The 15,942-nt window shown below is 47.5% G+C and overlaps 1 protein-coding gene across 1 annotated transcript; it reads left to right on the top strand.

Moving 5' to 3' along the window:
* Positions 1-2,608: 2,608 nt before the first annotated feature.
* Positions 2,609-8,831, top strand: LOC126576953 (protein gooseberry). The gene is made up of 4 exons (XM_050238273.1): positions 2,609-2,666; positions 7,032-7,864; positions 7,952-8,550; positions 8,663-8,831. The coding sequence occupies exons 1-4, from the start codon at positions 2,612-2,614 to the stop codon at positions 8,829-8,831; spliced, it is 1,656 nt and encodes a 551-aa protein (XP_050094230.1). The 5' UTR covers positions 2,609-2,611.
* Positions 8,832-15,942: the final 7,111 nt, after the last annotated feature.

Raw genomic sequence — 15,942 nt, 5'->3', positions numbered from 1 at the left:
CGTGACCATTACAGTGTGGTTTTTAACGAAGATAACATTCATTACTGGCACATTGTCCAAATGGGGGATTTGTTATGAGTTAAACGTACGTGGACTGGCTGCTGTTTATGATCATAATTCATCAATGACAATTCATAATATTTACTCTTCTCATTTTGTCCTTCATCTTCTACAACCTGCATGTGCTCCGGATAAAACCCAAACTAATAGACGCGATAAATTCTACAAATGACATCGTGCTAGAAATATGATAAGAAGAATGGATCAATGAAAAGAACCCCCCCCCCCCCTTGTACCTGTATAAAATCGGGTAAATCAGATAAATTTTAATATTTCTTCAATATATACAATCTAATTGTCACATTGTGTTTTACATGTTTCATTCTTTTGATGACATTGCTTTTATAAATATTGTTTCCTCAATCGTCATTTGTAATGAACCATTGGAGCATTAACCAGCGTTTGTCATCAATCAAAATCCAATAAGTGGATTATTTTTACTGTTAAAAAAAACTCATTCATCAGTCACTACACATTTTATCTAACTTGCAAGGCACATGTTGATTCCATTCGGATAAAAATCATTTTATTTTTTCAACATTCATTTGCCGATCAATTTTTCATCAATTTGGTAAGTACATACCAAAATAAATAGGAAAAAGGGTGATTTTCCGCCGAAACCTGATCTTAAGAATCGTCAATAGATCGTTCAAATTCATGGCTTGTTGTTGGTACTAATCGATGTTTACCGATTCCCAAGCCTTCTAGAATCTTTACACTTTCGTTTCAATGCAAATGGTAGTCTACTGCAAAACTGGTGTTCATTAGCAACGATTAACATATATTAATGGGTTCGTTTGAACATTGTCTACATGCACACTTCTACATCTTTCCTAAAATCGACAAGTATCGTAACTTTTCCTGCGTCAACTAATAACCTTTGAGTTATATCGAGTTCATCATTCAGAAACTCCCGCAAATCACGAATTACAAATAGCCGAATTCAAGCTCCACAACAACTATTAGAAATAGTGCGACTGCGATAAGCTTCTATCAGAAATCAATTGGACTTTTTCGTTTAATGAATTGCAATCTGTGCAGCAAATATTCGTTTTAGAAGCCCACAGCTGGGACATCGTGGATCGTGGATTAATAAAACAAAGACAAATCAAGACAGGTTGTAGATAAATGACTCATGAAATAGTAAGAATGTTGCAAATTAACTGGATACATATCGTTAGAGCTATGGTTAAGTTAAACCAAATAAAAGATCAAAGACTATGGCTGAATTCCTGCTGCAATATTATCATTTATTCGTTTTAGACTTTTAAGTTTCATAATAAATATTGCAAGCACTAGTTACATAGCACAAAAACAAAATCAAAACGCAACTACTAGTTTGAAACAATTATTTTAAACAAAATCAATTTTAATCTGATGTGGATTGTCTGTTGCAGCGCCTGAGAAGCAAAATTTTAAGTTCCTTTAAGTTGTCAATGTTGACCAAAGTCTAGATTAATCTATCCTCCAACTTGCGGTACGGTTCACGAGGCTCTAAATCCAAAAGTACGAAACAAGTAGTTGGGTAAGAAATAATTTAATTTTAACAAAAACCCCGCCTCACAATCATCGGTAGATGGATAATTGAACGAAAACGACTCAGGCGGGAGCGACTATGACTTCTGCGACCTAATCAACACGCCACCAGCACAGCCACCGCAGCGCTTCTCTGCCGGGCACATCAAAAGGATGTGCCGAACAATCGCACTGATCCTTTCGTGTCGCATTGTTCGTTGTGTCGTCTGTGCTGTCCTCCCCCCCTGGCTCCCCTCATCTTTCCTGGCGCTGATAATAGGCGCACACAACACCAACAAACGCTAACGCGCATTTGTCATTGCATTGAGCTGCTTGAGCAAAGCTAAGTTGACATTTATTTCCTGCGGCTCGTTTGGTGTCGTTGTTGGTGGCCCACGCCGGCCACCACCGAAGCTGCGGTCCGGACAACGACGACGACGACGGTCGACGGTCGACCAATCAGAACCGGCGCGATCGGTCTCTGGCACTCGGTGGTACGGTTTGATCGGGCCCTAACCGCGACAGGCGTGGCCTCCTGAACAAAAAAAAAAGATGCACCCCTGCGAAAGGAAAGAGACAATCGAAGACCCATCGAAGGCAGGAACGAGAGAAGCGTAGCGAAGGATAATGCGAAGCGGAACGGGTGAGGAATGGTCAGGCAAAAGGTGAACGGCGAACGGGGTCCCGGAGCTCAGCAGCATAAACCTGTCCACCGACGGAGTTAGTTTTCCGGAGGCTTTCATGCTAGCAACAACATCTCGAGAGGATCACGAGCCGCACAGTATTACCAAGTGATCGTACGAGGGGTGGAATGGCTACTGACTGTTGAACAACAAGTGTCTCTGGTGCCCAAGTGTTCTAAAGTGAAAGGGATCTGCTGGCAAGTGTGCAGCGAAGTCAATTTTACTGATCATCTGTTTTCTTGAAAATCAAACTGTTTGGTGATCTTATACAGTGATCGTGCAGTGTTTGTCCGTGAGTGTGCGTGATCAACTGATCGAAAAACAATAAAAACAACACAAAACACAGTGGAACGATGGCAGTTGCTGGATTAAACATGTCACCGATGTTTAGCGGATATCCCTTCCAAGGTAAGTGTTCGCCAGTCCGCGCGTCCGTTTCGTTCCGACGGGGATTTTAACTTTTTCGTATCACGATCACGTGTTTGATCTTGATGTGTGGCGTCTAAGTGTCAGCTACATAAATCATCTGGAACGTGAGCGTTCGGTGATCGCCGATCTTCTACACGCGATCTCCCGATCCGCCCCGTCCAAAGGGAAGGTGTGAGAATTGTAATCGATAGCTAATTAGCTAGCCACAGTTCGCGACAGCTGGCGTTCGGAGTCCATTTCGGTGTTTACTGGCCGGGGGCATGTTCCGATCGTTCTGATCTGATCGTTTACGGATCGATGGATGGATAGATGAACGGATGGAGAGAGGAAAAGAATCGGTTGCATCATTAATTGTCTACCCGAGCGAGTAACATAAGGAATGGTGGCTGCTTCTGGCTTCTAGCGGGAGGTTTCGATCCGTTTGCCCAAGGGAATTGGGTCCCGATGATCAGGATCAACCTCCAGTCGATTGGGTCGTCGTCCTAGTGTACCGCCATTAGATCCGTTGGCCTAGACAAGATTAATGATCGTCAATATGTTGCGCCTCTGTTGATCATTCTCCGAATGCCGAATGATCCCCCCCGCGGGCTACGCTTCCTACGCTCGTTTTCAATTAGTCCGATCAAAGGATTCCAAGTTCCGCGTGGACAAGGACACGTTTGCTCGCGAGCGGGGTAGAACAAAAGACACCAAAGGCACCAAGGCAAGTGCCATTCTGACGATCAACCAGAAGGCAGAAGGTGACTTCAACGCCAGCGAACGATACGAACCAGAAGTGTCAGAATGGTTGTAGATGAGGGATTAAGATAGCCCTGGGGACGGAGACAAACGCCGAGTGACCGTCGGTGAAATTGGATCGCAAAGAGCAATCCTACGTGCCGGTCCAGTACCGGAGTGAGAAACAGAGAGAACAAAAGAGAGAGAATAAAAGAGAAAGAAAGAGAAAGAAAGAGAGAGAGAGATGGTGTCGATGTCGAGTGCGCGGGATCGTAAAATCCGACAGACAGTTTGGCGCGTCTGGAACTGGCCCAGATCGAGCATCGAGGGCTCCGAAGAAGGCTCCCTGGACCCTGAACCCACGAGTAACCACCCCTCCCTCCCTCCCATTCCACCCATTCCACCCAACTCAATGCTCAATCTTGTGCGCCGTCTGATGATGCTGCTCATGGGGCTTGATGATGATCCCGTGTTTGGGGGAGGAGGTCAGGCATTGCTCTTTAGGCTTCTCCGCATTCCTCTTTCGATCACACCGTCGTCACGTGGTGCTGATCCAGCGGCAATATTTCTTTGATCTTATTTTAGTAATTCCTGTTTTTCAACACAACAACACCACCACCACCACCACCAGCATCACCACCAGCATCACCACAACAACATATCCTCCTTCTGGCACGTCGCAATGGAATGCCACAAACTGGCATGCCGCGGAACCTGCCGGTACGGTACACCGGGGCCGTGGCCACGCTTTTCGCTCGATTGTACCAGACGCGCCCTCTGAACCATCTCGTCGACGGCGTCGTCGTCGTCGCTGCCGTCGCTGCCGTCGCTGCCGTCACCGCCGTCGAGTGCTCGATGCTTCATAATGATAATGTAATGGGTGCCCCGGAATATTTTATTACCCTTCGGTCCGCGATCCGCGCTAAAAGGTGCTCACAGCTCCCCGACCGGACCAGGCGGCACGAGAGATGGAAGATGTGCTGGAGTGCAGCACTTTGGGGCGGGGCGGGGCGGGGTGGCGGTGGCTTATTTCGCTGTCGTGATCGCTGGCCCCATCGGTAACCTCGGAGCTTCCCCGGGCGAAGCGACCAAGAAGCCAGCGCCCAAAACAGGCCGCTCCGGTGCCAGTGGTTTTCGTTCGCTTTCAACACGTTCCCGGCCTCGCTCGCACAGACACCACGGGCACATATGCCACACAAAGCGGCGCGTGAAATAAATCGCCAGGAATTTATTGACTTCGCATCCTTGGCGTGCGCCACCAATGCCGCCGCGGTCGCGCATCGATCCGTGCCGATCGCCGCACCTCCCGGCCAGTCTCTCTCTCTCTCTCTCTCGATCTCTTCCTGGAGTCCTTCTTCCGCGTTAATATAATAATTCATCGCGATGTTTAATATATTTATAAACTAAATGATCAATTTATATGATAAAGCACTGCACCGGCGCGGTTTGGGTTGGGCATCGAAATCGGGATCGCGATCGCGCGCACCCCAAAAAGGTTCCTGGCGGTGCCCTTTTTTGCGGGAACCGGGAGGGAAAACGATCGATACATTTTAATCAATTGATGATTCTTCGGATCTCTTCGGTTCGGCGCACAAAACCTCCCAGGGTTTAATGAAATTTCAACACCAAATCCCCCTGAGCCCGGGGAAAGATTGCACGTGCATCGGAAAGATCGAGGAACAGCGATCGATAAGTTTATTTTGTTCGCTTCGTTCGCCACCAACCAACATGCGCCATGCTTGTTGCCCCCCGGGGATCGGTTGGGTGGTGGATTGGTGGAGTCTCATTTATCTTTTCAACACAACGAACACACACAAACACGCAGACACGCAGGAACGCAGGAACGCTGGAAGAAGATGCGAGCGAGTGGCGAAAGGAAAGAGAGTGGCACTGTGGCACTTTATCTCTGTCACCGGCTATAATGATGAAATTTATGGAATTTGGAAGCAATTCCAACGCAACCCAGTCAACCCTATGATCGGCCTCAGGGGTTGGAGGAATCAAGAGACAAAAAAAAAAGAAGGGAATGGAAGCGAAGGGGAGGATGTGGAAGACGGCGCCCTGTGCGCACATTATCGGATGCACGCGGTATGCTTCCGTGAATTTTAATGTTGATTAAGTGATCCGCTGCGTGTGCATCAACTCTTTTCTCGATCACAACACTACACTCCATCGAAGGTGCCACGGGGAGCTGAGGACTGATCGAATCGAACTGGAAATCAAACATCGTGATCAGTGGTTTGGTGGGACTGATCGGTGCTTTTTTTTTTGGCGAGGAAGAGGAGAAGGAACGGAGGAGGTAATTACGGTATTGGGAACCTGGTATGTAATTGCTGTAGCCCGTGTAGATGCACTTACTCGATCGAGAGCTCATGGAGCGTGATCATCATTCTTCTTTCTTTCTCCCTTTTTGCTAATGCAACAACCGACGTATGACGACATGTATGCAAAAACACTCAAAGACCTCAACCTTTATCCTTCGAATATATCGCTACAATCTTCGCCTCGTGGTTCTGTTCGGTTCTTTCCGGTTGCCGGTGCGGACCTTAGAACACTGCTCCGGTGCTCCGTTGTCGCCTGGTACTCCCGGTCGAACGCCATTAAATTCTAATTAGGCTACTGATGATGATCCCGGTGGCCCCAAAATGCGCGAACCGTTGACCATTGTTTGTGCTGGATTAACCACTAACGGACCGGAGGGTTCCCCATCGCCTTCCCCTGCTCCATACGTCTCGAAATGATAAATGGATTGGGCCACCTCCTCCGCCTTCGATTCCGAAATGAGTCCCGCGACGGCTCGATTTCGTTTTCTCCGCCAGATGATGTGAGGGAAGTTCCTTGGTTTTTTTTTCGGGGGGGGGGGGGGGGAGCACTTTTTTCCATTCCCACTTTGGGGGTTTTTTTTTTGGGGGTTCGGCATCCACTTCAAGCGAAAGCCAGTAGCCTAATGACCGTTTGCGAACGATAGTTCCCGGGGGGGGGGGGAGTCGGTCGAAAACCCTGGGGGGGACACCTTTGGGTCTGGCAGTAATTTATTGCGATTTGCGCCTAATTAAAGTGCAGCCAGTCGAAGAGGTAACACCAGCACCAGCAACGTCCAGCAATGCACCGCTCGTCATCGAAAGACAGACAGACGTGGACTTTCTACTGGGCCACATCAAAGCAAGCGACGGCCCGGGAGTAACCGAGTAGGCCTCGCGTCAGCCACACCAAAAGAAATCATCGGACATCAGGGAGCCCCCGGCGGGTTGATGAGTTCATTTAGCTCCTCCTCGGTACCGGAAGCATCGGATCTGCCGAGGGCGGAAGGATTTTAATTGGTTTTAACTTCTCGCCTAATCATGCCATGACACCCTCTTCCCGGGCTTCGGGATCCGGGTACGCAAAGGTCCAAGAAGCCCACACGCAACCCGGATCGGCACTAAAGGGCGTTAGGGTCGTCGATGATGTGTGACACAACAATGTGACACCCATTCCGGGGTGCTCTTGTGCCTCGGAAACCCGAAACCCCCGGTTCGTCGGTCGAGCTTTGATCCTCGATCATCAGTCCGTGATCCTGACCCGATGATCGTTTCTAAAATGTTTCTTTTTTTCTTCTTCTTTCTCTTCTTCTTCTTCGTCGTACAGGTCAAGGACGTGTGAATCAGTTGGGCGGTGTGTTCATCAACGGGCGCCCTCTACCGAACCACATTCGACTGCGGATCGTCGAGATGGCCGCGTCCGGTGTGCGACCTTGCGTCATCTCCCGGCAGCTCCGCGTATCGCACGGTTGTGTGTCGAAGATTCTGAATCGCTACCAGGAGACGGGCTCAATTCGTCCGGGCGTGATCGGTGGTTCGAAGCCACGTGTCTCCACCCCGGAGATCGAGAACCGGATCGAGGAACTGCGGAAGGCGAATCCGGGTATCTTCAGCTGGGAGATCCGTGATCGACTGATCAAGGATGGCTTGTGTGACAAGACGACGGCACCATCGGTGAGCTCCATCAGTCGACTGCTCCGTGGTGGGCGCCGTGAGGATGGAGGACCGGATTCACACGGAAACCACTCGATCAGTGGCATCCTGGGAGGCTCTTCGTGTGATGAGGAAGATGACAGTGACACCGAGTCCGAACCGGGCATCACATTGAAGCGCAAGCAACGCCGATCACGGACTACCTTCAACGGGGAACAGTTGGAGGCACTGGAGATCGCCTTCAGTCGGACACAGTATCCGGATGTGTACACGCGGGAGGAACTAGCCCAAAAGACCAAACTGACGGAGGCTCGCGTTCAGGTTTGGTTCTCGAATCGACGTGCCCGGCTACGGAAGCACATGAGCTCACAACAGATGTACCCGGCCCAGTACCAGGCGCATTCGTTCGAACATCAAGCGGCCACCAGCAGTGGGGCCACCGTTGGTTCCGGTGCCCCAGGCACTGGTTCCGGATCACCGATGGGTGCCGGTAGCTCATCGGCATCGGCAGCAGCGGCTGCGGCGGCGGCGGCGGCGGCAGCGGCCGCAGCGGCTGTCAGCGCGTCGTTCCCCATGCAAAGCCCCTGGTCCCAGTATTCGACGGCCGGTACCACGGGCCAGACGGCATCGATGCATGCGCCAACGCAAACCTCCTACAATCCGCTCGCACAAACGATGATGCATCCAACGTCCGCCACCATGAGTCCACCGGTTTCGATGAGTCCCCCGAGCTCGGTCAGCCCACCTGCGTCCCACGCTGGCGCTAACTCTACCTCCGTTTCGCCAGTTCCCACACATACCGGGACCGGCTCCCTGTCCCTGCACGGTAACGGTGGCAACGATTCTAACTTGGCCACGGCTGGCCACTACAACTATTTCTCGATGGCGCTGGACAACGGAAACACCCCGCATCACGGGGTACAGCATCCTCACTCCCACGGTCCGACCTCCCATCATCATCATCATCATCATGCACACTCCACGCATCATGCCGTGGGACAAATCAGTGCCGCCCAATCGTACGCTGCGGCCGTCGCTGGTGGTTACTCGACGGCGGCTGGCGCCAATATGGAGGTCGCCACTGCTGCCGCCGCCGCCGCCGCCGCCGCCAACACACAGGCATCGTGGCGCTCCGGTAGCTCCGTGGCTGCTCACTGCCAGAAACCAGCGGCCAGTGAATGGGATGCGTACAGGTAGGTTCAGTCTCCGGACACGGACTCCAAGCACCAGCGACGCGCCACCATGACGACAGTAATTAATGAACTCGTTTCTCCGCCTTCTTCTTCTTCCTGTCACTTTCTGTAGCACATTTTTCTCCAACAACATGGGCCACCATCATCATCATCCGGCAGCAGCCGCATCCGCACACTACCAATCGGCCGCGGCCGCCGCTGCTGTGGCCGCCGAGGCCAAATCGGGCTATCCTTACTTTGGCCAGCTCGGAACACTGGAAGTGAGCCGTCTACACTGCTAGATCGCTCGATCGCTAGACTACTACTACTAATGCTGACCCCGGTGGTCGCACAGAGGCTTCCTCCAATGTATAGGATAGTTATTGGACAACAGTGTTGAAAACGATTTCCACAAACACAGACAAGATACGTCGGTATACTGAATATGGTTTATGTGATTACGTCTGAAAGGTATCTCCTGTATTTTGAGTTGACACAACAAACAATTCAAGTTTCTTTCGATCAAATTGGTTGGCTTATAGGTTTAGTAGCGTTCGTTTTAAGAGAAACTGGATCGACAAATAAGTAGACTAGAGTTTTATCAACTAGCCTTGTCGCGCTGTACCTATGTTCAAAATAGACTTCAGAAAGGCGCTAACAGAGTAATACGATCGAGTAGCGAGTTTGCTTAATATTTATCCTATCAAATATGACCATCGAGAACTGACTAGATGTTAAGGATACTGATGAATAAATACTTTACATTATTAAAATCATAAACAATGCCTCTGCGGTCTTCGTTTATCTGTTCAGCTGTAAACGAACAATTCGAATTGATTTATGATTTGTTTTTGCAACAGGGTGCACCGCATCTACCCGCCTGGGAATTGATATTGGAATTTGAGGTTTGTGGTCATTTCATCGATAATAATGTTGATGTTGGCCTTTTTCATACCTGTTGGTGAATTGTAGTGCATTCTAACATGCTTGGGGCAATTATTGGCTGGAAAATTAATTCGCAATCCCCTTTTTTTATTCAACGAGGAAATTCCCTGGGAATAAACATATTTCAACGCTAATTAAACCGCAATATCAAAGCATATTAAAGCTATGAGGTTGTTGAAGGTAATGTCGGTGATTTCCAGAAAAGTATTACATTCTTTACAGGTCTACATTCGAAGCCGACAATACACGATAGCAAATTTAGCGCTAAATTCCAGTAAAACATGATTTCGTGAAATATTACATTATTTATATTGAATTATATTGAAATATTAAATTACATTATATTACATTACATTTGCATTTTACATTTACATTATATTGAAATATTAAATATTTTACATTGAGCTTTCAGCTTTTCATTTCGGATGAAAATTCACTCGAAACAAGCTATCAATATTGCTATCTTCACTTTATCGCTATGATCTCCTATCTAAACATATTCTTCTCAAAAACTTGTCCCGACAATCTAGTGAGTCTTGCATTCGTATTAATCGATTCAAAACGATTGTTACATTACTGATATAGGACAGTGTGTTTGCTACAAACACATTTTGTTATGATTTTTATGAAAATTAAAGGTTACAATGAAAGTTGGTGTCGTGTACTAACAGCTTCTGTCTCAACTTTACTTTATTTTCGCTGCAATATTGGACTGTGGTGCTTTTATATAATATCTTCTTTCTGATCTTCGGGTAGCTATCTTAAGTAAAGAAGATTTTGCTATTCTCTTTAGTGATGGAATCTGATGAAAGTGATCCGTCTTCGCGTCGCCCAACAGTCAATCCTTATTCAGCAAAAGGCCAATTTCTTGGAAACAAATAAATGATCCAAAAGAAGAAGAAGAAGCAACTGTTGTGTACGTATCCCGGAAATCCCCTTTAAAAAATGGTGCCGTGTTGCAGTTTCCAAACCAACTTTTCTGAAACCGATTGTGACCATTCCTCCGGTGCCGGGCCTAATCACAGAGTACGCTCCGTTCCATCGTCCCTCGGTTCGGTTTGCATTCCGTTCGAGCGTTCCGATCATAATTGATTTCGCTTTTATGGTCACCCTCCTCGCTGCAATCGCAGAAATCGTTGAGTGATATTAAGCAATAAAACGTGGCGGGGAGGGGAAAAAAAGTTTTGTCCACCGCTGGATGGCACGTACACGAGCGACACCCACACTCCCGGAGACCGACCGACGCAAGGACGTCACGTTTCCGTCGTGAGAGTTGTTGTCCTGTTGTTGTCCTGTTGTTTCGCCTTGCCGGTGTATCATCGGCATCGGAAAGGACCTCTCCGTCGGGCCAGCAACGATTGACGTGTCACCGAGGCAAACGAGAATGAGAATGCATCAAGCAACGGAACTGAAATGCAAAGCATTTATTACCAATCTTCCCTCCGGGGCCGTCGGGGCCAATTCCATGGGACTCCGGGACGGGAGGACGTGCGGACATATTTATGGTCTGCCAAAGCGACGGTTGTAAACTGTTTATTTAACCTTGTTATCGCCACTGGATACTTTTGCGAGCGAGCTGCGAGAATCGAACATCGAAACATCGGTGACATCGCTGACGGCCTGCCGAAGATGTGGCGGTGATGGCGTAGCGGGATGCTTTCACGCTCGCCTTCACGGACTCTGGCACTCTGTCCATTCCGAAGTACCGTTCCTGAGGAGGAAAAATGGTCAATAAAACCATTTTTACTAAAAGAAAAAGAGAGAAAGAGAGAGAAAGAGAGAGAGAGAGGGATTTGAAGTCGTTTGGCCTGGCACTTTGGTTTTGCTTTTCCTCTTGACCGACGATTCGAGGACCTTCACACCGGGGCTGGGTCGAGATGGGAAGGCGATCCTTGCCAAGTTTCGAGAGACGAAAAAAAAAACGTAAAAACCGATCCTCGAACAGATAGAGACCGGGTATGGTATGTTGGTACAGCTTAGAGCTCATTACCATTCTTCGAGCATGTTTTCGCCAAAAAAGGACCCTCGGAATGTCCGGACCGAGAGAAAGAGAGAGCCTCGAGCGTTGTCCTCGTCCGGACGCCGGTCCCTGGTAGTGTCCGTGTCCGTCGCCCGTAGCCTTGGGGGTATGGAACGACCATGACGTGTCCCAGTGTGCGGGCAGATTGTTCACATTTCAACACTCAGCCCCCGGGGGGTGGCCAAATTGCTTCTGACTTTTCCGAAACCTTCCGAGGACTCATCATCGGACTCATCATCTTCGCCGGAGCGCACACACCAGGACCTTCAAGCTTTCCGAGGGGCCCTCTAGGAACAATATTTTGTCACAGTCTCCGAGGCAAGCACAGTCCACACTGATAAGCACTGCGTGTGGTGCGTGTATGTGTGTCCGGTGCTGGAAGAAGCTGGAATCCCACCAGGGAGGCCGAGGCCACCCCGAGCCGCAGTCCGGCGGCGTTGTCGACATCGCCATCGTTCGAATAGGTCACAGGACGACCGAAGAGGAGAGCAGAAATTAGTGGAAATTAATGAATTTTCTGGTTTCATGGATAATGTCGCCTTCCTGCGATGCCCCGAAGCGACGGGAGGGGGCCTGGCATTTGTTTTCTTCCCACCACTGTCTCTGCACTCCCTTTTGTCTCCGGTGCCCTTCGCAGCTTCTGCAGAATGTAGCTGGCATTGTGATGGAATCACTGGACTGCTACAACATTCCGAACCTCACGGGGTTGGGGGGGATGAATGACGCAGTGCAGTAGCAGCGTCAGAAGCTACTGCTGCTGCTGCTGCTGCTGCTGCTGGTGAACCACTAATGCAAGGTCGAGTTTTGGAGTCCTTGCTCAATGACCGACGATCGGTTGAGTGCCTCGGACGAAAAGAGAAGCAATTGTTGACCCTTTTCTGTGATTCATACTAATGTCTCGCGAAAGCCAAGTGAATTGGTACTCTATTTGGTCGTGTGAATGACAAGTTTTACGTCAAAATAATGATTAGTATTTGAGATATGAATTTTCTTCTGAACACTCTTCGTTTCTCGATTTGACGAAATTTGTTGAGCAAAGAATTTCCATAAAATTTGTTATGCGGATTGGTAAAAAATGATGCAAAAAGCATTTGGTGACAACGCTATGGTAAATAAAAATGTCTACGAGTGGTAAAAAGACTTCTAGGATGGCCAGGAACATGTTGAAGACGAAAAATGTCCTACGCAACCATCAACATCATTCAATGAAGCTTACGCTCAACAAATCGAAAATTTGGTGTTGTAAAACCATCGATCGATCGACTAGAGACCTTGTTGATGATAATGGAATATGAAGATAATTCGTCAATAACATATTGTGTTAAAATGTGTTCCAAATCGTTCCAAGATCACCGTAATCGCTTGATTTAGCACCAAGTGAATTCTGGCTATTAAAAAACCTATGCCCAGGGAACCCTTTTTCACACGATAGAGCTGATTCAAGCCGCTGTGAAGAATGAACTGCAGGCCATCCCTAAAGTCGAATTTTTCTTGCATGTGCATTATATCGAGGGAGGATCACTTTGAGGAGTGACGGAATTGATTTGGAGGAATAAAACCATGAATATTAATAATAAATCGAAATTCACTTTACTTTACTTCATTTATCGTTCCTTGATGACGATGGTTCGCGATAACAGACAGACGCAGACGCAAGGATCTCTCGCAAGGAATCCTTCGAAATATGAAATAAAGTGCCGAGCTTGGGTCAATCCAATTATTTGTTATTAGAACCAGTGTGACATACTTTCCCATTGTAGTAACTTAATGACAATCATTACAATTGTCCTCGTTGGCCTACCGTACAATGTACCACCAACCTCTGGCTCTGAGTCTCTTGAGGCAATCAAAGAACAATCGGCCTTAGTCAACGGTAATTGCATCCGCTCAATACGAGCTACGATTGTTTATTTGAGCTTCGTTAATGAAACGCAACGGCCGCGTCTTTTGCTGGGAATGCAACGGACCAGAACAGCTCCTTGTGTGCTCATGTTACCCGCCATTTCGCCAAACATTTGCCTTCGCACCCCGTACGCATGTGACCACGGGATCATACATGGGGGGGGCTAAGCATATGTGCGAATCAGGCTTACAGCATGCAAGGCAAGCGTAGCCGAAGCGCAACACAAGCTCACCATGGTTTTTGTGTGTCGGTTGTCCTTTTGCTTGAGCTTTCGCTTCCTTTTCGGACTATTGCTAATCCCGGACAGCTAATCCTGGACGATGAGAATGTCGGATACAGGCCTTGGAGTCCAGGACACAGAAGAACAGAAGAAACATTGTATAAAGGGAGGGTAAAGGGTGCGCCGGGATGTGATTATCTCTTGCTGATCCATTTACGCGATCAGCAAAGCCACACTCCACATATGACAGAGAATCCCGAAATGCCCAATGCCCGTCCAGTGGTGTCATCGTTCAAGTGGGCTGGCCATTTGTGCGCGTGTGCTTGTGTTTGTATGTTGAATCCTCTGAGAAAACTTTCAATTGGCCGTGATGTGTATGTGGTGTGCACCACTTGGCTGCTTGCGAACGTAATCCTCCTTTGTTGCAATTCTATTAGCGTCTTCTGGTCTGGGCCTCTTGTCTGTGCCTCCAAAGTGGAAACAAGACGAGCAAAAGACGAGAGCTTCGGCCTGTGGTCTTCGCTCACTGTCCGTAATGCTCGTATAAGTAAATTAAAACAGAAAACTGTGACATCCTCATGTGCCTGGGGCGAAAGTAGATTAGCCGCATTCCGGGCTCTAGAGCGGAAAATGAAAATATATTTCCCATTGGCTTACGCAAAGTCTCATCCAGCTGTACTGTGCTGATTCGTTACAAACAGAAACAGCAGCTCGTCTTGAAGGACAAAAGGATGAGATACTTTTGAGGCAATTTTACTTGCCGTCCGTCGAGAACTCCTCACACATTCGTTTAATTCCAATGATCTTCAACATATCCAACTCAAACCTCCCGAAAAAGAATCACTTATCAAATGGCACAGGATTTACGGAACATTTCCATGACATCATTCTACTTCATGTTACCGGTGCATCGTCGTAAGTGTGTCTAATGAGGAACAGATTTGATAAAAAAAGAAACAGAACCACCGAACCTCAAAACGGTGGCCTCCCGTTGGACAGCTGTGTAAAATATTGGGCCCACGTGTCTGTGCGCTCCGAATTAAGGACACACAAGTGTGACGAAGCTGCAGCTGCACCTGCTGCTAGGAAGAGAAGCTTCCACGTCAAGCTCACGCTTCGTAGCTAATCGTTTAGTTCGTGTGCTTGTATGTGTGTTTAGCTGCTGAGGAAGGCTCTTCATCTGTGCCGTGCTGCGTTCCCCAGGGCTGAAGCCACAACTTGAGCGTGTGTTCTCTATCAAATTGATACCTTCCGTCTTAATCATCGTCTTCATTATCATCATTATTATCGTGCCTTTCCGACCCACCCCCGGCACCGTTTTTGGGGCTTCCGTCTAATAGTCCCTAAACTATGAGCTCTGCTTAGCTGTTGATTTGGCGAATGATTACGCTCGTCGCGTCGGCGTGTGGCGTGTGCTGGGAGCGTCGTAAAGGCAAAAGGGACTTTCCGTGTTATTCCTCCTTCCCCCGTGCGTATGAAGGCGGACGGATGAGCTAATGACAGACAAGCATTTAAGGTTAAGATAAGAGCCGGTATGCCTTAGAACTGCTGTGTGCTGTTGTTTTTTTTTCTTTCTTCTGTCTTCTCGTTTGCACACATCTTGTGGGCTAATAAACCAATCACATGAAGATTTGGGGTTTCGTGATACCGATGTTGATTGGCAGGTTGTTGTTCTTCTTCAATCAGGATTCAATATAGTAGAAATCAACAGTCTAGAATAAATAAGCAGTTGTATCAATGTTTATAGACTATCTAGATCATTGTTTAGCTAATCAATGGAAGGCCCTTACGTCAAATTATTGAAATTGTATTTTAAAAAATAGAGGTAATTTTTGTAGAGTTACTAGAGCAGGCATAACTTGCCAACTATAACTTTTCACATAAAAAATAGATAGCAACTGTTATTACGCATGTAATAACCAAGGGGCTGTGGAAAAGTAGTAACATTTTATCAGAAATTGTCGATATTTGATTTCGATCAAATGTTTTTTCACTGAGTATTTTTTCATTAGTTCAAAATGATGAAAGTTGTTACACAAATCATACTATTCTTATGGAAGTTCATGGTGAATCTGTTCGTCCTGAGAGGACGTGTCGGATGTGTTTAGATTCGATTTAAAAGTGCTGATTTTTGCATTCAACAACAAGAACAATCTTGGTACCCAAAAAAGGTTGTTGATGAAGAATTGGCAACATTATCTGGCCGTGGATCCCCGACAATCACTAAAAGAGCGTACAGAATGGGTAGGAGTTGACTACAAATGTGTAAACTCTTAAATACAACAAATATGTTTTATTTGGTTCTCCATGAACTGCTGGAAAGAG

The sequence above is a fragment of the Anopheles aquasalis genome, chromosome 3 (assembly GCF_943734665.1).
Source record: "Anopheles aquasalis chromosome 3, idAnoAquaMG_Q_19, whole genome shotgun sequence".
Lineage (NCBI taxonomy): Eukaryota > Metazoa > Arthropoda > Insecta > Diptera > Culicidae > Anopheles > Anopheles aquasalis.
Note: the sequence above shows the minus strand (reverse complement) of the source record. Positions and strands in the feature narration are given on the sequence as shown.